Source organism: Podarcis liolepis, assembly GCF_965112155.1.
Source record: "Podarcis liolepis genome assembly, chromosome: 7".
NCBI lineage: Eukaryota > Metazoa > Chordata > Lepidosauria > Squamata > Lacertidae > Podarcis > Podarcis liolepis.
In genome coordinates, this window is record NC_139561.1 from 14,238,636 (window position 1) to 14,265,560 (window position 26,925).

The 26,925-nt window shown below is 46.8% G+C and overlaps 1 protein-coding gene across 1 annotated transcript; it reads right to left on the minus strand.

The window, feature by feature from the left end:
- Window positions 1-26,617, minus strand: LOC310711192 (neuroblastoma suppressor of tumorigenicity 1). Its single transcript, XM_083512727.1, has 4 exons — window positions 25,695-26,617; window positions 7,374-7,568; window positions 3,977-4,088; window positions 1-1,866 (listed from the first exon to the last, which is right to left on the minus strand). Exons 2-4 carry the CDS (start codon window positions 7,538-7,540, stop codon window positions 1,621-1,623), a joined length of 525 nt encoding a protein of 174 aa, XP_083368853.1. The 5' UTR covers window positions 7,541-7,568; window positions 25,695-26,617; the 3' UTR covers window positions 1-1,620.
- Window positions 26,618-26,925: the final 308 nt, after the last annotated feature.

The following is a 26,925-nucleotide window of genomic DNA, read 5'->3' on the forward strand; positions in this document are numbered from 1 at the left end:
TGGATGTTGGATCTAATTTATTTAATTAAGAGGGATGAATAACACAACGATAAAGCTGGAAATATATATGACATGTGTGTGTGTGTGTGTGTGAGAGAGAGAGAGAGAGAGAGAGAGAGAGAAGCCATGAAGAGTGTTGTAGTCAGCAGAACAAGGAGAGAGGCTGGGTGTATACAAAGGCAAGAGTTCGAATCTCACTCTAAACACTCAGTGATTAAGACGTTTAAAAATTCAAGGAAAGGTTGGGCAAGATGGCAGCCTCTTCATCCAATAATCTGACTCACGTCAGATTATGTTAAATTCCCGTGGAAAGGGCTGTAGCTCGGTGGTAGAGTATCTGCTGTTGTAGGCAGACGATCCCAGGTTCAAGCCCCAACACCTCCAAGTAAGTGTGGGAATGTCCTCTGCCTGAATTCCTAGAGAGCCGCTGCCAGTCAGTGTTGGCAATCCTAGGTTGGATGGACCAGTGGTCTGTCTTGGAATAAGACTACCTTCTGTTCACCTCCTCATTGATCCAGCCCTTTATCCATAACCATGAGAACTAGAATATTTAGGAAAACCAGGGCCCAGTGACAAGAGTGTCTGCTTTGCATTCAGAAAGTCCCTGGTTCAATCCCTGTCATCTCAGGTACGGCTGAAACCCTACTGAGCTGCTGCCGGTCAGCGCTGACAATATTGAGCTAGATCTGACTCGCTAAAAATGGTCTAGAACCGACCCACCTGTTTCTTCCCCCTCTTCGCCCAGCGCTCTCCAATAAAATTTCCTTTGCTCCCTTCTATCTTCCATTCATTAAAGTGCTGCTAGGAAGTCAAACAGGGGTAAGCAAAGTGGTGCCCCCCAGACTCCAGCTCCCAGCAGTCACAGCCAGCATGGCCACTGTTCAAGAATGTTGGGAGTTGGAGTCCAGCGACACCAGGAGGGACACGAGCTCGCCAGCCCCGCATTAAAAGAAGGCAGAGTTGTGATGGAGGTAGCCAGGGGCAGTGAAGGCAAGTGAGGGCAGAACTCAAACGTGCAAGAAATGTCTCGCTTCTGCTGCTAAAAAAGCACCAAAGGGGAGAGACTCTTTTGTCAAAATGGGTTGTTTTTTTGGGGGGGGGGTCCAGTCCGGCTCCTCCGAGATTGATCCTTGATTCCCCAGTGGCAGAGCCGGACCCACGGCGTCTGTGGTTCCCACATTGCAAGGGGGTCCCATCCAAGTCTACAATTCTATATGTAGGCTTCACAGAGAAATGTCCTGATGGAAAGCCAGAAACCGAGAAGCCGTCTTGGATGTCTTTGTTTCGGGTGTCCGTCAGACCTTCAAGAGGAAAGGCCCCCAGAGACCTCTCTCTCATTTTGCCCCTCCCTTTTCCCTCCCCCCCCCAAATATATTAGAGCAGTGTGCAATTTCGTCAGTGACACCCTCCCCCCAACCACCCCCTCCCCCAATTCTCTCGCCGGTTGCCAGCTTGTCCCATTGGCCGCCCCCGGTGAAAGGTCCGCCTTCAGCTTGGCCTCTGCTTCCCCACGACGATGTTGCCAAGAGCAAAGCATGATGGGTGTTTGAAAGGAGGGGAGAAAGTCGTCAAGGCCTGGGCTGAAGGGGCAGTTCACCCCCCACCCCCGAAGTTTGGAGGTCAGTCCTTGGCCTCGTCTTCATGGTGGTGGTGGTTGGAGGCCTCTTCTCCTGGGTGGTGGTGGCCGTAGGGGTGGGGGTGAGGACCCTCAGCCGGCAGGTTATCGTCGCCGTTGACGTAGACGTTGAGGAGCGCCCCCTCTTGGCTCTGCTCCTTTCCACATGCCTGGCAGCTGCAGTGGAGAATCTTCTCCACCAGTTTGTCCACCCTGGGGATGTCTTCATTGCTGGGGCAGTCCAGTGTCACCTGGCGGAAGGAGAAGACATCAGAACACACAGGAAGAGCTTGGCTGCTGGATCAGGCCAATGGCCCATCCAGTCCAGTCTCCTGTTCTCACAGCAGTCAGCCTGTAGGAACCCCTCAAGCAGCACCTGAACTCAAGACCCCTCTCCTCTCCTGCGGTTCTCACCAGCTGCTGTTCAGAAGCACTGCTGCCTCTTGCCGTACGTAGCTCTCAGGGCTAGCGGCCATCAGTGGCTGCCTCCTCCCAAAATTTGGCTCACCATCTTTTTCCAGAGAGCCACCACAATCATCTAACATATAACACCAGTCCTGAAAGACCTACATTGGCTCCCAGGACGTTTCCAAGCACAATTCAAAGTGTTGGTGCTGACCTTGAAAGCCCTAAACGGCCTTGGTCCAGTATACCTGAAGGAGCGTCTCCACCCCCATCATTCAGCCTGGACGCTGAGGTCCAGCTCTGAGGGCCTTCTGGCGGTTCCCTCCCTGCGAGAAGTGAGGTTACAGGGAACCAGGCAGAGGGCCTTCTCGCTGGTGGCGCCCCCCCTGTGGAATGCCCTCCCATCAGATGTCAAGGAAATAAACAACTATCTGACTTTTAGAAGACATCTGAAGGCAGCCCTGTTTAGGGAAGCTTTTAATGTTTAATGTCTTACTGTGTTTTAATGTTTGATGTTTTATTGTATTTTTAATATTTTGTTGGAAGCCGCCCAGAGTGGCTGGGGAAACCCAGCCAGATGGGTGGGGTATAAATGATAATAATATATTATCATCATCTAAGAACATCATGAGCTCTGCTGTTGGGTCAGGTCAAAGTTTCATCTAGTCCAGCTTCCTGTTGTCACAGGGACCAACAAGATGCCACTTATGGGAAACCTGCAAACAGGATCTGACCATAGGAGCACGCTCGCCTTCCTGCTTTTTTTGTAGCAACTGGAATTCAGAATAATTGCTGCCTCAAACCATACAAGCAGAGCATAGTGATCATAGTTAGTGAATTTCTCTAATCCTCTTTCTAAAGCCATTGCAGGTAGTACCCATCGCAACATCTTGTATGCACCTAAGGGCAAGATCTAATAAGAAACTTAAGTCTGGCTACCAGATCAGGCCAGTGGCCTACTTAGCCCTCATCCTGTACTGACATCGGCCAACCAGATGCAACAGCAACGTTCTTCCTACTTGTGATTCCCACTCTAGCCCCCTACTTGCTGCCCCACAGTGAATCCCCCCTCCACACAAATACTCCATTTATTTATTTATTGGAGAGGGGATGCTAATGGGTATTCAGCGAACAGCCCTTCTTGGACGATCGCCGCACAAATCCGCTCCACTTCCCAGTGGGGAGGAGTTGTGGTGGACCGCGTGGCCACTGGGGGTGGGGGACTTTGTCTTCCGTTGCCTGGGGGATCCCAGCCACATTAGAGCCCGGCCAGCCAATACGCTGTGTGTGGCCAGAGCTGTTTAAACAGAGGAGTGAGCCAGAGGACTTCCTCTTTAGCTCACTTCCTCAATCACCCTCCCTCCCTATTTTGCAGGTTAGGCAATGACCTTGCTATGGACTTTGGTTGGTCGCCTTGGTTGTCCGAGGGGCCTGGTAGGAATTTTTCCACTTGGCAAATTGGCAGTGGCCACTTGGTTTTCGCCTACCTCGTAGCAATCATCACAACTTTGTTAGGGTTGCGGTTAGGCATTGTTTGACCTTGTGTGGGGGAGGGGAGGTGTGGTCATCACCTGCCCCTCCTTGCTTAAAGGTATTCCGTTAAAGGAATCCGGGGGTGTTGATCTAGTCTGAAGCCTGGCTGGGGGGCTAAGGCCTTGACACGACCTCATCGGGAACACCAGGGGGAGCTTGAGTTGGTTCGCATCGACAGGGCTCCCCCTACCGGTGGCTTACCCTTACTGGACTTCCTGCACAATGGGCAGGAGTTAGTTATAGTCAGGTCCAATCAATGCCTAAGCCAATACCGCTCACATTCTGTAATTTCAATAAAGTTGTGGCCAAAATTTGCCCAATAACATAAACCTAATATCTGTGTCCTTGTGTGAGTTATTTCCATCAAGGGGGTGGCTGCGGGGTCTCGACACGCTATTTCCCATCCTGAGCGGCATTACTTACCACTTCCCACATGGAGAGAGCTGGCATGCAGGAGTCGCAGTGCACCAGGGACTCGGTGGACTGTGGGAAGGTGTTCGGAACGCTGTAGCTGAAACACTGCCCCAAGCAGGCTCTGCGGACGAGAGGTGAAGATTAGGAAGATGCTAAAAGCCTGCGAGATAAGGGTTGGGTTCAGAATCGGGGAGGACATTGTTCAGGAGCACCAAACTTCCCACGTGGATTGAGACCATCCCTTGCCTCTTAATTAAGAAACCAGAAGCATTTTTACTTGGCATTGTAAAGGTAAAGGGTAAAGGGACCCCTGAGCATTAGGTCCAGTCGCGGATGACTCTGGGGTTGCGGTGCGCATCTTGCTTTATTGGCCGAGGGAGCCGGCGTACAGCTTCCAGGTCATGTGGCCAGGATGACTAAGCCGCTTCTGGGAAACCAGAGCAGCGCACGGAAATGCCGTTTACCTTCCTGCCAGAGGTACCTATTTATCTACTTGCACTTTGACGTGCTTTCGAACTGCTAGGTTGGCAGGAGCAAGGACCGAGCAACAGGAGCTCACCCCGTCGCGGGGATTCGAACCACCGACCTTCTGATCGGCAAGTCCTAGGCTCTGTGGTTTAACCCACAGCACCATCCATGTCCCAGGTGAAGATTAAGGTAAAGGTAAAGGGACCCCTGACTATTAGGTCCAGTCGTGACCGACTCTGGGGTTGCCCGCTCATCTCACTCTATAGGCCGAGGGAGCCAGCGTTTGTCCGCAGACAGCTTCCGGGTCATGTGGCCAGCAGCACTAAGCCGCTTCTGGTGAACCAGAGCAGCACATGGAAACGCCATAGGTGAAGATTAGGAAGATGCTAAAAGCCTGCGAGATGAGGGTTGGGTTCAGCACCAAACCTTCCGAGTGAACTGAGACCATTCCTTGCCTCTTAATTAAGAAAGCAGAAGCATTTTTACTTGGCATTGTAGGAGATGATATAAATAGAAAGGACTGTAAGTTGTTTCTATATGCAGTGACGGCAGCAAGCATTTTATTGGCACAAAAATGGAAGCAAGAAGAACTACCGACGAAAGAAGAATGGAGGATGAAACTGATGGACTATGCAGAACTAGATAAATTAACAGGAAGGATTCGAAACCTGCGGGACCAGAGATTCTTAGAAGACTGGAGTAAATATATGAACTATTTGAAAAGAAATTGTGATGAACAGATTAGGCTGGTAGGTTTGCAAGAAGTTTTGTAAGGTGAAATATTGCAAGAAAGATAATGAGGAGAATTATCAGTCAAGGATAATTAAAGGTAATATGAAATTAAGAAATGGATAATAAGTGATAAAGAACGGAAAATCATCAGAGGTGTTGACGGACATCTAAAAATATTGTATAAGATGAGAAGTTATGTTGCATGACGGTTGGAACTGATATGTTAAAAAATTAATAAAAATGTATATTAAAAAAGAGAGACCATCCCTTGCCTTCACTGCCCCTAGCTACCTCCATCCCAGCTCTGACATCTTTTAATGCAAGGATGGGGGAACCTGCAGCTCTCGAAAGGTTTCTCAACTACAACACTGGCCACTGGCAATAAGCTGGCTGCGTCCATTGCGGACTGAAGTCTGAAAACAGCTCGAATTAGGCCATCACTTGCCTTCACTGCCCCTAGCTACCTTTAATACAGGGAAGGGGACCATAGGCCATGCTGGGCCCAAGCATGGCCAACAGGTGGGTGCTAGAGAGCAAAATGGAATCCTACAACATCTGGAGAACGCCAGGTTCCCCTTCCCCAAACTAGACCATCACTTGCCTTCACTGTCCCTAGCTACCTTTAATACAGGGAAGGGGACCATTGGTCATGCTGGGCCCAAGCATGGCAAACAGGTGGTGCTAGAGAGCAAAATGGAGTCCTAAAACAACTGGAGAACGCCAGGTTCCCCTTCCCCAAACTAAACCATCACTTGCCTTCACTGTCCCTAGCTACCTCCATCACATCTCTGACTTCAGTTGTTTCTGGTCTCCAACTCCCATCTACCCTCACCATTAGGCCTGCTGGTTTTGACTGATGGTTTTGACAACAGCTCAAGGGCCATAGATTCCACATCCCTGTTTTACATCCCTGCTATCTTGGGTTCTCAACCTTTTTTACTTATTATTCTTTTATTCCGAGCGTTTGTTTGATGTCATAACATTTATATAGTGCTTGATTGTAAAAACAACAACACCCACCTCAAAGCGATTTGCAAAAAGTATAAAACAAAATTATCGGTGAAAACAGTTAAAAACAGCAACTTAAAACATTTTTTAAAAATTAAATAACCTAAAAAACATTAGAATACATGTGGGTATTCTACATATCTGCGTAGGCTTGCCTAAACAACAACAACAACAATTTTTTTAGCAGCCACTGAAAGCAGTATAGTAAATGAAAGAAAATAAAATTATTACAGGTGCCTGTAAAAGGCAGGGAGTTCCAAAGGCTGGGTGCTGCCACGTTAAAAAATTGAGTTCTTACAAATGTGGAACTATTAACAGTGCCATGTGTGCCACTTTTCGTCATGGCGGAAAATCACAAATCGGTTTACAGCCACGATGCTTTTACTTGTGATACGTTAGCAGGAAGAGGCAGAAGTTAATTTCCGGAGTCGTGCTGGCCAGAGCTGGTGGTGAAGAAATGGGTTTCTGTGCAGTCAGTTTGAAACTGACTCAAACCCCCCCTTTTTCTTCTTTCTCCAAGAGAGGATTTCTAAAATGCATTAACAAGCTGTTGAGCAAATGCATAACAAGAACACAGCTGAATAAACAAAGCTCTCTCCTTTATCAGTCACGGCAAAGGATGACCTTGGCTGTTCCAGTGGAGTAGGGATGGCACATCTAGGTCTTATCTTACATTCTGAACACACTTTGACGCACAGACCTAGTTCGGGAACAGTGCCAGAGTGTGTTCTTGGAGTTGGTGACCTCTTGCTCCAAGATAAGAGTATAGGAACAGGAATACACTTTTATGGTCAGAAGTACAGGAAGGAAAACCCTTTTATGGTTAACAGTACCAGAGCAGGAACATCTGTGATGTCTACCTGCGTGTATAGGCTGACATGGTTGGATTCCTGGGGAAGGGGGGAGAGGGTGCCTGGAGGATATATATACTGCATGAAATCTCTCATTTCTTTGGACTTGCCGTGGACTGACCACGCAAGTGTCTTTCTGCTGCTCCGGAGAGCAGAAATAGAGAACTCTTTCTCTGAACCAACCCTCGGTGTCATTTGACTTCCTTCCTCCCATCCGGGAGCAACGCTCACCCTACCAATTGGTAAAGTCCAATAAGGCTACAGTGGAAGTTGGGAGTGCGACACAGCTTGGGGAAGATGGCTATGGGAGATCTGGAGATGTTGGATCCATTGGCCCAGTACTATACCTGTTCTGGATGGATTTGGACTCGCACCCGCTGTGCCCAACGATCTGGGTGATGTTCTTCGCCTCGCACCAGGCGCTCTTGTCCGGAAAGAGGGCCAGCTTGCTAATGGGAGGAGGCGCCGCCAGGATCAAGGCCGGGACGAGGGTGGTCACCAGGAGCTTCAGCATCTTGGCCTTTTCCGACAAAATCCTAGAACTGGGAGAAAGGGGTTCGAGAAGGATAAGAAGCATCAGAACACCAGAAGAATCTGCATTATATATTCGTATCGTAGCGTTAAACCTTTACTGGCATCACCTACAACATCCAAAACAAATCAATACAGAATTACCACTACTTTCTTGGGCTCCATGATGACTGCGGATGTTGACAGCAGTCACGAAATTAAAAGACCCCTGCTTCTTGGGAGAAAAGCAATGACAAACCTAGACAGCATCTTAAAAAGTAGAGACATCACCTTGCCAACAAAGGTCCGTCTAGTTAAAGCTATGGTTTTCCCAGTAGTGATGCATAGAAGTGAGAGCTGGACCATAAAGAAGGCTGATTGCCAAATAATTGATGCTTTTGAATTCTGGTGCTGGAGGAGACTCTTGAGAGTCCCATGGACTGCAAGAAGATCAAACCACTCCATTCTGAAGGAAATCAGCCCTGAGTGCTCACTGGAAGGACAGATCCTGAAGCTGAGGCTCCAATACTTTGGCCACCTCATGAGAAGAGAAGACTCCCTGGAAAAGACCCTGATGTTGGGAAAGATGAGGGCACAAGGAGAAGGGGACGACAGAGAATGAGATGGTTGGACAGTGTTCTCGAAGCGACCAGCATGAGTTTGACCAAACTGTGGGAGGCAGTGGAAAACAGAAGTGCCTGGCGTGCTCTGGTCCAGGGGGTCACGAAGAGTCGGACACGACTAAACAACTAAACAACAACAATGGAGGACTTGATTGGGAGTTGGCATGGGCGAGTGGGAATTGCTTGCTGGCGTGTGGATTAGGGGCATAAGAATAGAAGAAGAGTCCTGCTGATCTAGTCCAGCATCCTGTTCTCACAGGGCCAGACCAGATGCCTCTTCTGGGAAACCCGAGAGCAGGATTCGAACACAGGAGTGATTCTCCCCTGCTGGCAACTGGTATTTGGAAGTCTCTGTTCTGCCGGGACAGGGCTGTAGCTTAGGGGCAGAGCATCTGATTTGCATACAGAAGGTCCCAGGTGCAATCTCTGGCATCTCCAGAGACCCCCTGCCCCAAACCCCTGGAGAAACACTGCCCCTTAAGTGTGCATGGGGCAGTCTTCCATGTTTCTAACAGAAAGCCGATATTTCAGAGTGTGGCCAGTAGGTGGAGCTCCAGGGCAAGACAAACTAGGAAGTTCTGGTGTAAAATCTATTTGGGGGAAGACGGTGGCCAACATAGGAGCCAACTCCTAGGGGTTGAGGTCCCTCCACCCCCCCCCATAAAATATTTGAGGGGGCCGCCCCCCAAAAAAATTAATGAGCATTGCCATTCAAATAGTGTGAATGTGATGCATCATGTGACCTTTTAAAAAAAATTAAAATATAACTTTATTGAATAATACAATCAAATTTCCAGACATATCTGCAAAAACATAATTATTTACATATTTGGCAGACATAAACTGTGAAAGAAGATAGAGAGGAAGAAGAAACGAAAAAAGGAAAAAAGGAAATGCTGTTTTCCATAAACAGTAATTCCAGAATTACACTTACACACATTATAAAATACAAATCTTAATTAAAATATCTTAAAAGACTTCCACCACCTAAACCACACTTCTTCTGTTATTTAATTCTCCTTTACCTCTGTTCTTCACTTCCATCCCTTTTGATCCCTTAGGAACATCATGTGACCTATATGCAGGGTGGGGTTTACCTGCCCCCCCCCCTCAATATTTTATTCACGTTAGCATCCCTGGTTGCCAACTGACCACAGAAAAATCTTCCTGGGATGCTCTTCTGCCTTTGGTACCAGCAGAATGTGAAGAAATTGGCTCTTCGCCAGCATGAAGGGAAGCAATATCACCATCTCAAAAAATAAAATGAATTTAAAATAAATTACGTGGGGCTGATAATTTTTCAGGTGGTTTGAGACAGTGGTAATACGTCTCTTCATGCTGCCAAATACAGTGGTACCTTGGTTTGCATACGTTTTGGATTACAAACATGTCAAACCCGGAAGTACGTATCCCGGTTTGCAACCTTTTTTTGGATTACAACCCATTCTTTTTGGATTACAATTTTTTTTGGGGAGGCCCCATTGGCGAAAGCGTGCCTTGGGTTACAACCTGTCTTGGTTTACAAACGGACCTCCGGAACGGATTATGGTTGTAAACCAAGGTACCACTGTAGGCCATTTTTATTTTTATTCCATCCTTTCTCCCAGGAATGAGGTCGTATTATATTATTATTATTATTATTATTATTATTATTTTATTTTCCACACCACTTTATATTTTTAAGGGAAAAAAGTCAAAGCTGTTTAGAACACATTAAAACACACACAGGCAAACTTGGCCCTCCAGATGTTTTGGGACTACAACTCCCATCATCCCTATCTAACAGGATCAGTGGTCAGGGGTGGTGGGACTTGTAGTCCCAAAACATCTGGAGGGCCGAGTTTGCCTATGCCTGCATTAAAACATCAAATAAAACAATCCAGTGTTAAAAAGACAATGTCCTCAAAACGTCGTTGGCAAGCTTTAAAGCAGCAGATCAATTAACCAGAGCTTTAGATGATTAATTAGTGAGCTCCTTTGGTTCTAGTGTGTTATGGTCAACAGAAGGAAAGAGAAAGTTTTGGACAAACTCTGTTGCGGCAATTAAGACGACGCCATCCTCAACACATGATTTGCAAGTTGTAAAATCATCCCTAAACTTAGACCTTCACTTGCCTTCATTGCCTCCATTACTACTATGTGATCAAAAACATTGTGATCTGACTGGCGCGTAGGGGAAGGAACTGTCACTTTCTAATATAAAGGATGCGTGCCGTTGGTTCTCAGGAGTACTATGAAATCCATAACCACTGGGAAAGAAATTGAAATTGAAACAGCCACTATTGCGATGCCGTTATACAAAATCTGTGGTACATCCCCATTTGCTGTGATTCCTGCATTGCATGGGGTCAGACTAGATGAGTCTTGGAGTGCCCTTCCAACTTTCCAATTCTGAGATTCTATGAATATCGTGTACAAAATGGATACTGTAGAGTTGGAAAAGGTTCCGAAGAAAGGGAAACCCAAAATTTTAACAAGGGTGAGTGGGTGTGGAGCAACTCCCTTACGAGGAAAAGTTGCGACAGCTGGAGTGTTTTGGTTCAGAGAAAAGGTAAGAGGCGAAATGATAGAAATTTATAAACTTATTCGCAGCATGGAGAAAACGGATAGAGAAAGGGTTTTTTCTCCCTCTCTCATAACATCAGAACTTGTGTATACTCTGTGAACCTGGATGTTGGAGGATTTAGGACAGATTTTTTAAAAACACCTGTGGAACTCACTTCCACAGGAAGTGGGAAACGTCCACCAACCGAGATGGCCTTAAAAGAGGATTAGACAAACCAATCCAGCAAGTTCTTCTTGTGGTCTTACAATATTACAGTGGTACCTCGGGTTACATACGCTTCAGGTTACAGACTCTGCTAACCCAGAAATAGTGCTTCAGGTTAAGAACTTTGCTTCAGGATGAGAACAGAAATTGTGCTCCGGCGGCAGCAGGAGGCCCATTAGCTAAAGTGGTGCTTCAGGTTAAGAACAGTTTCAGGTTAAGAATGGACCTCCGGAACGAATTAAGTACTTAACCCGAGGTACCACTGTACAAGATATAGCAGACTTGGTAAACTCTCTGGCTCTTCTTGATTTTGCATGTTAACATCTCACACCATTTTCAACGTTTGCTCAGCTAACAAGACGCGTTTTTAAAAGGACTCGTTCATTACTTTTTTCTCGGCTTCACAAGCTCGTGCCCTTTAAAAAAAACAAGCCAGCCACTTGCAAGTCTTTGCTCCGAGATGTCAAGCCGGTGTTCCCTGCACAGACTTGCCCCAAGAGGATTTCGTACTCCACATTGGCACGGGCAGAAAACCGGTCTCGGGTACACAGGCAAGATGCAACTGGGTACCCAAACAGACATGTATCGACACGGACTCTTGCCCAACCGCCCTTGTACAACAGCCAAGACGCAAAGCCATGAGCAGCCCTCAATCACCACCCTCCCAATCTTTCCCTGAGCCTTGTTTATAAAGATCTCCCTTCCGTCATGCGAGCTCAGACCCGCACGGACAGATGAAGTCAGCAGGCCTGGAGCTGTCAGGGAAAAGAGGACAACATCGAAAGCAACAGCTCCTACACTCAGGATGATTTGATGGAAATGTCGCCATACAGGCATTGGATGTTGCACTAAGCGCATACCCTCCAACCTTTTTCTGATGAAAACAGCGACATCCTATTCTATTGTTATTGTAGTTATATCGTGCCCCTCTCATTGGGTCGCCCCAGCCACTCTGGGCAGCTTCCAACATATATATAAAACATAATAAAACATTAAATGTTTTTTAAAAACTTCCCTATACAGGGGCTGCCTTCAGACGTCTTCTAAAGGTTGTCTAGTTACTTAACTCCTTGGCTTGGGGGGTTGCATAACTCCTCCAACATTTCTCCGATGAAAATAGGGATGTCCTAAGGAAAAGCGAGTATGGGACGCGGGTGGCGCTGTGGGTTAAACCACAGAGCCTAGGACTTGTCGATCAGAAGGTCGGTGGTTCGAATCCCTGCGACAAGGTGAGCTCCCGTTGCTCGGTCCCTGCTCCTGCCCACCTAGCAGTTCAAAAGCACGTCAAAGTGCAAGTAGATAAATAGGTACCGCTCCGACGGGAAGGTAAACGGCATTTCCGTGCACTGCTCTGGTTCACCAGAAGTGGCTTAGTCATGCTGGCCACATGACCCGGAAGCTGTACGCTGGCTCCCACGGCCAATAAAGCGAGATGAGCGCCGCAACCCCAGAGTCGGCCACGACTGGACCTAATGGTCAGGGGTCCCTTTACCTTTAAGGAAAAGCGGGACATTCCGGGATCTGATCAAATCTGGGACTGTCCCTAGATTCAGGATCAGTGTTAGAAACAGAGATAGGAAAGGTAGGAGCTAAATGGCTCCTTAAACCTAGATTAGGGGAGCAACAACGGAATGTCTAGGCGAGCTTTTTTTTAATATCAAGAATACAAAGCTGAAAATGAACCAACTGTGGCTGAAATCTTATATTCATTTTTCACATGGTCTAGTCCTCATCTGAAGACTGCAAAAAAAAGCCATACTTCCCCTGTCCAACCCCCTAATATTCTTAAGATGATCTCTTCTCCAGTCTTCAGAGAGTAGCTGGAAGGGGGTGGGACAGGAAAAGGTCCTCCTTTCCTTCCACTCTGCAATAATAATTATTATTATTATTATTATTATTATTTATTTATTTATTTATATCCCTCCCTCCCCAGCTGAAGCCGGGCTCAGAGCGCGTAACAACAGTAAAAATAACACAGTTTACATAAAATCACAATCAATTAATCTGAAATCTTAGGCGCAGCACCTCTCCCAGAGCTCAGAAACTGCTCGCTCTAATGAAATTCCCAGTCGCAAAATGTGCCTAGAACAATGGGAGTTTCAAACACTGTCCGGGATGCACCAGAAGTTTGTCTCGGGACAGATAAAATACAGGACTTCTTCAGGCCGTGCGTAGTCAGACTGTGAAAATCTCCTGTCCAGTGGCGTAGCGTGGGTTGTCAGCACCCGGGGCAAGGCAAGTAATTTGCACCCCCTAACCCGTGGATTTGCGCCCCTAACCCGTGGATTTGCACCCCCTAACCCTAATCCCCAGATGTTCCGCCCGGTGCGGCCGGCCCCCCCTGCACCCCCGCTACGCCACTGCTCCTGTCCTGTCCCCTTTACAAAGACCTGAGGAATGAGATCACCACCCCACTCTTACTCACCATCCCAGGCCACCCATCTGCGGCTACATTGTTCTTTCTGTTATCAGATCAAAATGATCAGACAACAGCAAAGGTTGCTAGGTTTATCGAGGGAGCAATGAGAGTAAGGGCCACTATCTGAACGATAGTCTTGATAATTTGATTGTCCTTTTTATCCATTGTTGTCTTTTTAATTGTATATATTGCTTGTTTTATGTTGCTATGGCCGTTGGCTAATGCAAATAAAGTTTATCTATCCTATCTGTCAGACTGTGGAACTCACTGCAACAGGAAACGGTGATGGCCACCAACTTGGATGGCTTTAAAAGAGGATGAGGCGAATTCATGGAGGAAAGGACTATATCAGTGGCTGCTGGCTCTGCTCTGTCTCGATGGACAGAGGCAGTGATGCTTCTGAGTGACAGTTTCTGGAAGCCCTGGGAGGATAGAGGGCTTTTGTATTCAGTTCCTGCTCTTGAGAGCTTCTCAGAGGCAGCTAGTTGGCCACCATGAGAACAGGATTCTGGGCTAGATGGGCCCCTGGCCTGATCCTGTTGAAGACTCTGCTCATGCCCTTGAGCTTCTCTAGAAGGCCTTGTTGCCTAACCCCCAGTGGAGGCCAGCCCAGAACAACGAGGTGCGAAGGGCCCCTGGCTCAGTGACAGAACACCTGCTTTGCATGCAGAAGGTCCCGGGTTCAAATCCTCAGCATCGCTAGGGAGGGCTGGGAAAGAAACCCCGGGAAGCCAGGGCAACTATAGACAATAATACAATGGTACCTCGGGTTACAGACGCTTCAGGTTACAGACTCCACTAACCCAGAAATAGTACCTCAGGTTAAGAACTTTGCTTCAGGATGAGAACAGAAATTGCGCGGCGGCAGCGTGGCAGCAGCGGGAGGCCCCGTTAGCTAAAGTCGTGCTTCAGGTTAAGAACAGTTTCAGGTTAAGAACAGACCTCCAGTATGAATTAAGTTCTTAACCCGAGGTACCACTGTACTTAGGCTAAGATTTGGTGTGAAGGTTTCCTGTGCTCCTATCCCAGAGCTGCTAAAATACAGTGGTACCTCAGGTTAAGTACTTAATTCGTTCCGGAGGTCTGTACTTAACCTGAAACTGTTCTTAACCTGAAGCACCACTTTAGCTAATGGAGCCTCCCGCTGCTGCTGCGCCGCCGGAGCACAATTTCTGTTCTCATCCTGAAGCAAAGTACTTAACCCGAGGTAATATTTCTGGGTTAGCGGAGTCTGTAACCTGAAGCGTATGTAACCTGAGGTACCACTGTATCCTCATTCTGGGGGCGTTTAATCCTGCAGGGAGTGTGGCGTCGTATATTTAAAACACCATTACGCCACTTAACTGTCATGGAGAATCCTGCGAATGGCAATTTTTTAACAGCGCTGATCTCACCGAGGTACAATCCCCAGCACCCTACTACTCGCCAGAGTGGTGCATGCTCTAGTTATCTCCCGCTTGGACTACTACAATGCGCTCTACGTGGGGCTACCTTTGAAGGGTATCCAGAAACTACAACTAATCCAGAATGCGGCAGCTAGACTGGTGACTGGGAGTGGCCACCGAGACCACATAACACCGGTCTTGAAAGACCGACATTGACTCCCAGTACGTTTCCAAGCACAATTCAAAGTGTTGGTGCTGACCTTGAAAGCCCTAAATGGCCTGGGCCCAGTATACCTGAAGGAGCGTCTCCATCCCCATCGTTCTGCCCGGATACTGAGGTCAAGCGCCGAGGGCCTTCTGGCGGTTCCCTCACTGTGAGAAGCAAAGCTACAGAGAGCCAGGCAGAGGGCCTTTTCAGTAGTGGCGCCCGCCCTGTGGAACGCCCTCCCATCAGATGTCAAGGAAATAAACAACTACCTGACTTTTAGAAGACATCTGAAGGGAAGTTTTTAATGTGTGGCATTTTGATGTATTTTTAATCTTTGTTGGAAGCCGCCCAGAGTGGCTGGGGAAACCCAGCCAGATGGGCGGGGTACAAATAAATTATTATTATTATTATTATTATTATTTGTGTATTTAGTCGTTTAGTCATGTCCGACTCTTTGTGAACCCATGGACCAGAGCATGCCAGGCACTCCTGTCTTCCACTGCCTCCCACAGTTTGGTCAAACTCATGTTCGTAGGGAGTCTTCTCTTCTCATGATGTGGCCAAAATATTGGAGCCTCAGCTTCAGGATCTGTCCTGCCAGTGAGCACTCAGGGCTGATTTCCTTCAGAATGGATCTTCTTGCAGTCTATGGGACTCTCAAGAGTCTCCTCCAGCACCAGAATTCAAAAGCATTGATCAGCCTTCTTTATGGACCAGCTCTCACTTCCATACATCACTACTGGGAAAACCATACCTTTAACTATATGGACCTTTGTCGACAAGGTGATGTCTCTGCTTTTTAAGATGCTGTCTAGGTTTGTCATTGCTTTTCTCCCAAGAACTAGATGGTCTTAAAAGTGTCTGTGCAAAAGGCAAAATCTGCCTGCTTATTCCTCAGCGAGACGTTTTGCTTCTAGGGATGCTTCAGGAGAGAGCCAGGCTCTAAGCATCTCTCCAGCACTTCCCACGAACAACCTTTTAAAGAAGGCGCCCTCAAATATTGATCAAATACTGGGGCTGCAGCTGATAAGTGCCATGGAATTGCACGAAGACCTGAAAGGATTTGGCAGGTAAAACACAATGGTGTTTAACGCACTGCAGTCTTTGACAGGCGACATGCAGCGGCATCTGGCAGTATTCAAAGGGGCAACATGCAATGGCATTTAATACTGGGCAGGTGACATGCAAATGCATTTAGTAAGTGACTGCTAAACGGATAGCTAAATGGTGGTAAATAAGAGGCAGCTAGAGTGCGTATTATAGCTAAGCAAATCAGTCTCTTAAGCTTAAGCCAAGAAAGAGTATTCTCTATAAGACTGAATATCAATATACGTATCAAGACTTTGAGATTAGACCACTGAAGAAGCCCGGAAAAGTACCTTGGGAGTGTGCTACCTGCAAGCCCCAGTTAAAGGGCCCCATCGGGGGTGAACAGCGGCCTCTTCATTACTTGGACTGCCAGGGTGAAACAGGTGCAAAATGCCGGCACCCTATCTCTATTTACAACTCTACTAGCATCTCTCAGTATTGTGAATAACACCAAACTTACCTTTTGTTGGTATCTTCATGAACTTATCTAATAGACTGAGTTAAGCATTTGTGGGTTAAACCACAGAGCCTAGGACTTGCCGAACAGAAGGTCGACGGTTCGAATCCCCGCAACGGGGTGAGCTCCCGTTGCTCGGTCCCAGCTCCTGCTAACCTAGCAGTTTGAAAGCACGTCAAAGTGCAAGTAGATAAATAGGTACCACTCTGGCGGGAAGGTAAACAGCGTTTCCGTGCGCAGCTTTGGTTCACCAGAAGCGGCTTAGTCATGCTGGCCACATGACCCAGAAACTGTACACCGACTCCCTCGGCCAATAAAGCGAGATGAGCGCCGCAACCCCAGAGTCGGTCACGACTGGACCTAATGGTCAGGGGTCCCTTTACCTTTACCTTTAAGCATTTGAAAAATCTATTGAAACCAGACATTATAAGTTCATCTTAGGCTGGGTAGTTTGCACATCTCTGTGGCTTTGTTTAATGTTTTGTATTTTTCTCAGAAGGTTGATAAAGAATGTATAATTTACTATTCTGTGTATATTAATCACCAGCATGTTCTATCAACAGCACAGGTTGCATTTTACTTCTATCAACAGCACAGGTTGCATTTTTCCAGCAGAGTGTGTTCTGATCACTTGCCTTTTGGACTAAACAGCCTTTCCCACACCTTGCTAAGACTCACACTACAAGAGTGACAGAAGGGGCAAAGGTGGGTTTTTAACAGACCTTATAAATTGCAGGAACGGAAACTCAAAAAAAGAGATTAATCCAGATTAATTAACACAGGGTATGAGCACCAAAGAAGCCGAGCATTAATCCCCCCCATTAAAAAAAAGTCACATTAGACTTCTTTTAATATGTCTACATATACTTGATTTTGCCGAACATCACAAGTCAGCAAATAAATCTCCATGCCATGCCTCAACCGGGTCCTTACGGGACAGAAATTCTTGACATCAGTCCCAGTTAATGTCGCCCTGCACAGCGTGAACCCAGCACAAAAACAAACCTTTTTAAAAAATAAAAATGTCAAAAAATAGGTGGCCATCCATGCCCTCTTCTTTTATTTTTGTTTTAACTGCATTGATGAAGATGGATAGAACCTAAATTTACGTAGGCAATTGCCAAGAGACAATTGAAAGTTGCCTCCAACTAAGAATCAGAATCAGAAGAATTTTTATTAGAATCAGCCACTAGCCATAGCAATAAAATAAAATACAATATATTGAAGTTAGAGGTAAAAACTATGCAAAATACTTTCTGGAGGTTTACTAAGTTTTACTCAGAGTAGACACACTGAAGTTCATAGACCTCAGTTAGCCAGAGCCGTTCATCATCTGTTCTATGTAGGATTAGCATTCGATGCAAATACCCAACAAATGTGCTCCTTATCAGAATTATTCCATTTCCACTCTTATGGAGCAAAGCTATGAAACACTTTTTAAAAGATGTGGGTGGAGAGGAAAAATTAGTCACTATTAAGAAAAGCACACACCACCACAAGAGACTTTTTGAAAATCAGGGGTCTCTGCGGCATTATAATGATGGCTAATGGCTTGCAAATTCTGGATGGTTTATAAAATGTAGACGCTGTCAGTGAAATTTGCAAATAACCCACAACCAATCTTGCGTCTTCTCTTGCTTGAGGTTTTCCTGTTGTTGTTTTTTCCCAGTGCCACTGAATAAAGAGACCTGTGAAACTCCAAACCTTGCAGACTTTCCCATCACCTTAAATTGGCTCAGGAAAAGACAGTTTTATGGGCTGTGGAGGTTTAGGATAGACTTCATCACCGCTGTGGAAGGGATCTGTGTGTGCCGTTCGCGTAAACAGCAACCCCTGTAATCAGTTCTGGCAATGAAAGGTTGTACATGCAAACGCAAAGACACACAAGCATAGAACCATCAAATTGTAGAAGGGACTGCAAGAGTCATCTAGTCCAACCCTCTGCCATGAAGCAATCCTATATTCAGCTATTCTGTCACATTAAAAAAATAAAAATCAACCTACCTCATAATCCTTCAAGCATACCAACTCGGGAAAGAATTTTGCTGAAGCAAGTTAAGCTTTACAGTGGTACCTCGGGTTAAGAACTTAATTCATTCTGGAGGTCCGTTTCTGAAACTGCTCTTAACCTGAGATACCACTTTAGCAGCTCTTTCCTCTTGCAATGCGAACTTGCAGCTCCCCACATATTCCCGGACTACAACTCCCATCATCTCCCCTCACTGTTGGCCATGCTGACTTAGGACCTGAAGGACCGCACTGGTTCTCCAGCCATGCCTGGGGATAAAGCCCTCAGAGATTGCTTGCTTGGACTGTGATACCTGGAGGTGCGGCTGGGTTCATGGTCCTCTGCTCTCTCAAAATCAACCCATCAGGCACCAGCGAGAGCTTATAGGCTTGTCCACACAATGCCCCAATGCCATCCTGCGGTTACTGCAGGGATCGCAGGATGAAAGGCCAACGTGGACCTTTGGCCCTCTCAGTCCGGCCTTCCCCCAAGCCGTGCCCCTCCTGGGGCCGTACCCCTTATCAACCCCGTTCCCCACTCCCCCCACCTGCCTTTTCCCTGGCTGGGGTGTGTCCTTAAACTGTGGCAATGCCTCTTGCCCTACCACTGTCTCGCCAGAGTGGTCCATGCCCTGGTTATCTCCCGCTTGGACAACTGCCATGTGCTCTACTATCTTTGAAGGTGATGATGATGATTTATTTATACCCCACCCATCTGGCTGGGCTTCCCCAGCCACTCTGGGCGACTTCCAACCAAATATTAAAATACAGTAATACATCAAACATTAGAAGCTTCCCTAAACAGGTCTGCCTTCAGATGTCTTCTAAAAGTTTGGTTGTTGTTGTTCTCTTTGACATCTGGTGGGAGGGCGTTCCACAGGGTGGGTGCCACTACCAAGAAGGCCCTCTGCCTGGTTCCCTGTAACTTGGCTTCTTGCAGCGATGGAACTGCCAGAAGGCCCTCAGCGCTGGACCTCAGTATCCGGGCTGGACGATGGAGGTGGAGACGCTCCTTCAGGTATACTGGACCGAGGCTGTTTAGGGCTTTAAAGGTCAGCACCAACACTTTGAATTGTGCTCAGAAACTTACTGGGAGCCAATGTACAGAAACCACAACTAATCCAGGATGTGGCAGCTAGACTGGCGACTGGAACCATTTAACACTAGTCCTACATTGTCTCCCAGTACGTTTCCGAGCACAATTCAAAGTGTTGGTGCTTGAAAGCCCGAAATGGCCTCGGTCCATCTCCACCCCCATCTGAGGTCCAGCTCCGAGGGCCTTCTGGCGGTTCCCTCACAGCGAGAAGTGAATCTACAGGGAACCAGGCAGAGGGCCTTCTCAGTAGTGGCACCTCCCTGTGGAACGCCCTCCCATCGGATGTCAAGGAAATAAACAACAATCTGACTTTTAAAAGACATCTGAAGACAGCCCTATTTTGGGAAGCTTCTCATGTCTGAGATGATGATGATGATGATGATGTTTTTGCTGTATTTTTGTCACCCAGAGCAGCTGGGTCAACCCAGTCAGATGGATGGGGTTTAAGAAATTTATTATTATTATTATGAGAGACCCGTATGTGCATGTGGATACATATAGGACCCTTGTGCTCTTAAGTGTGGTTGAAATCTAGCCCAGTAAACAAAGGGAACAGTCATACCCATAGCTCCACCCACCTTTCCCTCTAGTCCCACCCACCTTCTGGATGTGGCCCCCAGAAATTCAGCCAAGAGGGGATGTGGCTCTCAAGCTGAAAAATCCCCCACTCAGCCCCTGAGTCATGGGGGTGCAGAGATGGTGTGAATGAACTTAGCGCTTAGCTTATATTTTAATTGCTATTTTGTTAATGCTTTTCATATTGTTTTATAGATTCTAAATGCTGCATTGATTTGTTAACCCCATGACTTGCCGTCCTTGTGAGGTCTAGTTTATTTTTTAGTTGCTGTCTTGCTCAGATTGCAACTGCTTTATTGATAATTTGTGGATTATTGTATACGAGGTATGCTGTATTCGCGAAGTGCTGGTATGTTTTATTATGCTAAGGTTGTTTATTGGTGGTAAACCGCTTTGAGATTAATTTGAATGTAAAGCGGCGTAAAGGTACAGTCAATCAAATCAAATCCACGTGTGCAAATCTAGGGCCATTGCAACCGCTGGCCACTCACCCGTCCCACTCTCTTGGGATCAGCATCAAAGGAGGAACGAGGAGAGATTTCTTGGGGTCATATAATGCTGAAGTCCAATGCCCCAACAATTTAGGGGGCCCCCAGTGGCGTAGCGTGGGGGGTACAGGGGGGGCCGGCCGCACCAGGCGCAACATCTGGGGGGGCACGCTCGCACTCGCAGCTCTCTGCCCCCTGCTAAAATCCGCGGGTTAGGGGGCGCAAATTACTTGCCTTGCCCCGGGTGCTGACAACCCACGCTACGCCACTGGGCCAACCCCCCCCCCCCAAGATGGTCAGAGAAGACTGTGTGTCCCGGCCCCTTCTGGATAAAAGGGTCCCTCAATGAATATGCCTTGCCCAAGGACACCCCAAATTCCGAGGCTGTCTCTTCTCCACCCAGCAAATGTGAGTGTGGGTGTGTGCTAGAGAAGAGGATACAATTTGGGCTGAACCAGACAGGTTGTCCCCCAGAAGTCCAGGAATATGATGAATGGGGTTTTGGGAAGTGATGCAAAGCAGCAAGAAATACGTCAGAAATTAAAAGAAGGAGCTGTTCCAGTGAGATGTTGCTCTTGAGAACAATTGGATCCGAAATGCAGTTATATGGAAATACAGGGGTACCTCAGGTTACAGGCACTTCAGGTTACATATGCTTCAGGTTACATACTCCGCTAACCCAGAAATAGTACCTCAGGTTTAGAACTTTGCTTCAGGATGAGAACAGAAATTGTGCTCTGGCGGCGCAGCAGCAGCGGGAGGCCCCATTAGCTAACGTGGTGCTTCAGGTTAAGAACAGTTTCAGGTTAAGAACGGACCTCCAGAACGAATTCAGTTCTTAATCCAAGGTACCACTATATACAGGTCCCCCATCTCTGCCCTAAAAATAAACTGAAAATCATTTCTAAGATGCAGAAAGGGACAAATCATGTGGGGGGGGGGCACAATCTTCCCTGCGAGGAAAAAAGAGGAAAGCATTTGATTTTCGCCTTTAAATTTTTTTTTAGCAGGAAGGTGACTAAAGGAAAGGATAGATATTACGGAGATTTTCTGCTATCGTGAATAAAGAGAGCTTTTGCCCTCTCTCATAATACAAGAACTCAAAGCTACTGCCCAAGCCAAATCGGCGAGGTTAAGGGCAGATGCGAGAAAATCCTTGTTTGCGCGAAACCAAATCAGCTGATGGAACTCACTGCCACAAGATGCGCAGGTGGCTTACAGACTTAGCTGGCTCTAAAGTGGGACTAGGCACCTTCATGGAGGAGAGAGAGGCCTACCAGCAAGGATTATACATGACCATTTAATTGAGCCTCAACACCTGGAGGCAGTCTATCTCCAAATGTCAAATACTGGAGGCATCTGACAAGCCACTATGGGGGGAAAGTTGAGGGTCTAGATGGGGGGGGGGGTAGTGATCTAGTCACTAGATGGATCTCTGGCCTGGATCCAGCAGGGATTTTTTCTATGTTCTTAAGAGGAAGGAACTCATATGACTTCACTGCACAGAGTTTATAGCAAAGAAACGCTTTTCTTTCTCATCTTCACTCACGGTACAAGCCCATTATCTTACAAAGATGGAGAGTTGCCGGTACCCTGTTCATACTGGTAATTTGCCAGGGGTATGAACTGAACCAAGTAATGCTAAGTTTCCGCGAAGTTTTTGATAGATAGCACAGTTACAGAATCTGACCTCACAAAATTAAGATCCTCAAAAGCCGGTTGTGTTGACCGGGTGTGTTTAAAAATGGTTAGGCTGTGCTAGGGGGATCTTGTTCAACAATAAATATATGCAAACCCCAAGAACTGGCCATTGTGTGTGCTAAACCACCTTTCACAAAAGCTAGAAAACCCAAAATAGGCGCAATGATTATCTCTGGGGGATGACTGAACCAAGGGAATGTTTTTGAAAATTCGGGAGTGATGTCTAAACCACCACCGCAACGTTCTACAACCTCATCGCTTTTCAATGGGGTTTCCCCACCAAAACTCCATCATAGGACCCACATTTTTTGGGGGGGGTATTAAAATTTGTATTAAAATGGAGAAATACTTTGAAACTTTCCTAGCCCTCAGGAATTTGGGGGAACTTTTAATTCACAACATTTTCGCTCTGATTCAAAGGGTGGGTGTTGATACAACTGAGGACAGATTTAGAAAGATAAAATAATCATCATCATCCCGCTGGGATTTTTCAGGGGAAACAGGAACTTCCCCAGCAAAGTCCTCTGGAAGGAATCTGGATGTATTTAGGAAAAATTTGCCCCAGAGGTCAGAGGATGTGAAAAGATGTGAATACAAACTATATATTTTACGAGAAAGGTCAGGAGGCAGAATGAGCCCTTCAAAGCCATCCTAGATTGCTTTTGTCAGTCAAACCCACTAAGAAAATCTATTACTGAGCAATTTGCGATGCCTTCAGATATGTGTTTTTCTACGGGGGTGCAAGCAAATGTCACCGGGTTTTTTTAAACTGGGTTTGAAAGATCTCATGGCAGCAAGACAGCAAATACTTCTAAACATGCAGATTGGAACATATGCAACCTTTTAACTTTTCTTTGAAAATGGAAATCTTTTGTTTTCTCTTTGTTCAAGCTCCTCTCCCTCCCCTTTGCCCCCAACCCCCACCCCACCCCAAATGAATTAATTTCAGATTTCTTGGCTCAGTTATTTCCCCCCCCCCCTTTTGAGGGAAAAAGAGAAGAAGAAAAACGGTGGGGGGAGAGAGAGAGAGAGACTTGATCAGAGAACGGGCACACACAAAAGAAATTTCCAAAATGCGATTCTTCACGGATTTGCTCCTTTCTTCGCAGGAGAGAGGAAAAGGTGGGAGGTGGAAATATTTTAATGACTCAAAAGCTATGCCCCCCCCACCCTACCCCGGCTTCATCTGTAACTGATTTCTATTTGTGAGCTATTTCTCCTCTTTCAAACCATCAATCACAGCAGGGAAAAGGGGAGGAAAAGTCGGGATGGGGGGGAGAGAGAAGCATAAAAATCTGGTCTTGATAAATGGAGAAAAAGAGAGAGACAGGTTTGCTTTCATTTCAGGCTCCCCCTGGAGGGTGGGGGAGAAGGGGGGGACTTTGCAAGGGTGTCTGATGGCGGCCACCTCTGCCTTTGCTGCTGGGAGGGGGGACATGAAGGTAGCCTTGCAAATAAGTCCACAGAGATCACTAGCCTGCATGCCCGCCCGCCTGCCTTCCACACTTGAAATGGACAGGATGAAAAAGAAAGATTAACACTATTCTTTTCCATTTCACTAAGCCTCTCTCTCTCTCTCTCTCTCTCTCTCTCTCTCTCTCTCTCTCTGTCTCTGCCTCTTTCTCTTTCTCTCTCTAGCTGGTCGCCTAGGAGTGAGAGTTACTCGCCCCAGAAGAGTAGGCTGAGTCATGGGCCTGGAAAGAGTTGTGTGCAGTGGTGTAGCGTGGGTTGTCAGCACCCAGGGCAAGGCAAGTAATTTGCGCCCCCTAACCCGTGGATTTGCGCCCCCTAACCCTAACCCCCAGATGTTGCGCCCGGTGCGGCCGGCCCCCCCTGCACCCCCCACGCTACGCCACTGGTTGTGTGGATTCCCAGAGATAGCTTCCCTCTGCGGCAACCAGAGGGACGGTTTGCTTTTTTGCCACAATTCAACATGGGACAAGGTGTGTGACGAAGTTCGCCAGAATTAGCCGGCTGGAGGAATTGTAAACTCACTTGATGAAGGGAGCAGGGACGGGTGGATCGGTCCATTTCAGTTTGTCGTTTTCAGAAAGGCCACTGGATCAGACCAGTGGTTCATCTCGTTCAGGATCCTGTTCCCAGAGGTCAGCCTGCCACCTTTTTCCATATCAATTTGCCTGGGGGGGGGGACGGGGACGGATGGGAGAAGTCCTCAAGCAATTGCACCAGCAATTTAGTCTGCAACCAGTTTTGTCTAAAGCGTGCATTTTTGCAAAGCAGTGTTCCCTAATACAATGCAAAATTGTATGTGATTTTCGCTAATAGAGGGATTTTACTAGACACTTTACCCTGGCCTGTAGACACTTGTCACCTGCCGTTCCACAAGGGGTTTAATTCTTGTATCCTGCACCTATTTTTCCTGCCGCCCTGTGACTGTACTCTGTGTGTTGTTTATAAAATCAAACAAATGCATTCAAAGCGCAAACTCCGAAGGACGGACACGTTTCGCTTTGCACCAGATTTTCTCGGAAAGCACAAATTCGCTAGTTTCACCTTTCAGTGCAGACTGAATCTTCCTGTTCCCTATTAAGGAGTATACTAGGGGACAGTTGGGTGTCAGCTGAAAAGCAGTAGAATCCACTGGAAAATATAATCTGCAGATGCTTTGATATAGGCACATCGGCCACCAAGCAAAAGAAGATGTGGTACAGGTCATCTCTGGTGGGTGGAGGAAAAGTGTCGACCGCGTTCCACTTTTACTATATGTGTAGAAAGGTCCTGAAATGATGACCACCACCTACTTCCTTTCATATCTCTCCCTGTTCTAGCCTGACGGGGCAACTAAGCCACTCACACAACACCATCTGAGATGTATGAATCATGTTCCTAAAGAAGCATCATGCCACAGATGTTCAAAAGCTGTTACGATAGGTTGGAAAACAGAGAACCTACATTATTAAAATCAGATGTGCGTTCTGGTGTTTTTTTTAATGCCTTTTCATATCAACCTCAGAAGCGCAGCACCAACAAAGTTCTACTCAGGAGTATACCCTTTGAAACTAATGAACCTACATTTGTCAATACCCATAGGGTCTTACTACTGAGTGCAACATGCTGGATACAACCCCACGTTTTTATATTTTTTAAAAAACAACAGTTGCTTTAATATCGATCTTTTTTCTTTATTCGTACGGCAAGTTTGACACACTGCATTAAAGGTCGAAAATCTCATGTCGCTGAACTTGGCCAATGTCAGAATTGGCAAAACGTTCGGGTCACACAAGACACTTCATAAGTAAGCTAAATCTCAGCTACCCACAGGGAGCCAGAAGGGATACAAAATCATAGCAGAGAAGGCACCCCAAAATGGTTACTTACCATTAAATGGACTGGTCGGAGAGGTGTTCCATCAAAACTTCCTCGGATAATATTCTTGTCTCTTCTTTTTTTAAGGGGGGGGCACTCAAAAATTAAAACAGCTCATTATCCAGTAAAGTGTGGGCTCCGATTCCTAGCCTTTCTGTAAGCAAATTTCCTCCAAAGGTTTATTTCCAGTTCATCCCAAACGTTTAAGGGAAACGCGGAAGGGTATTTTTGTGGGGAGATGGACAAGAAGACAATTCCTTGCAACCTGAACTTCAGCAAAACTTTTATCTCCTTCTCAGGAACGGAGGAAAAATAAATTATTTCCAAACCAGGCACCAGGATCAAAAAAGTCCGGGGGGGGACCCTCTAGTCCATTCAGAGTGCCTTTTTTCTCCCCCCTTGGTCAATAATTAAAAGTGTAGGGGGTGGAACTATTGAAAGCTTCACACACACACCCCCGAAAAAAACCCCAAGTAAATCAGAGATCGGAGCAGAAAGAAGGCTAGGGAAAAAAGGAGCGAGGAGGAACTCTTAAAAGCTGCTGCTGCTGCTTTCAAAACAATATGCAGGCGTAATAATTATTTGGGGGAGGCGGAAAAACCCCAATTATAATAAGTAGAGTTTTGCAGAGTGCGGCGCAGCTCCTGTGAAAGATTCAAGCTTCCTAGAAATGCAAGAATTTCCAACTCTGAAGAAGAAGAGGAGGAGGAGGAGGAGGGGGAAAGAGGGGGAGATTTGAACTTTCTCGGTGCTTTCTGGCTAGGCTCAAAAAAGGAAAGACAGCAGAGCTCTCCTCCTAGTAAATCAAACCCCCCCCCCGTCTCTCCTCCCTTTTTCTCCGGGTAAATCAACCAACCCCAGCCTTTGACTGCTCCCTGTTTAAAAAAAAAGAAAAGAAAAGGTAGTTGTGGGAAGCAAATCCTCTCTGCTGCCTCTTTTGCCTCTTCAGTGGAGCAAGATTATATTGCGAGCAGACAAGAACCAGCTAGCCAGGACAAGGGGGGGAATGGGTGGCGATGGCTGGTGCTGATGGGAGATAGAGTGCCCTCACCCTGTTTTCTTTTTTCTCTCTCTCTCAAGGGCGAGGTGGCTTTCCTGCTGTTGCAGCTCGGACTGGAGACGGGCCAAGAAACTCCTGCAAAAGTGGCTGGGAAGGCAAAGGGGTCTGGACTCCAAGGAAAACAAGAAATGAGAGGGAGGGAGAAATGTGTGTGTCAAATTTCCTAGTCTTTTTTTCTTTTCT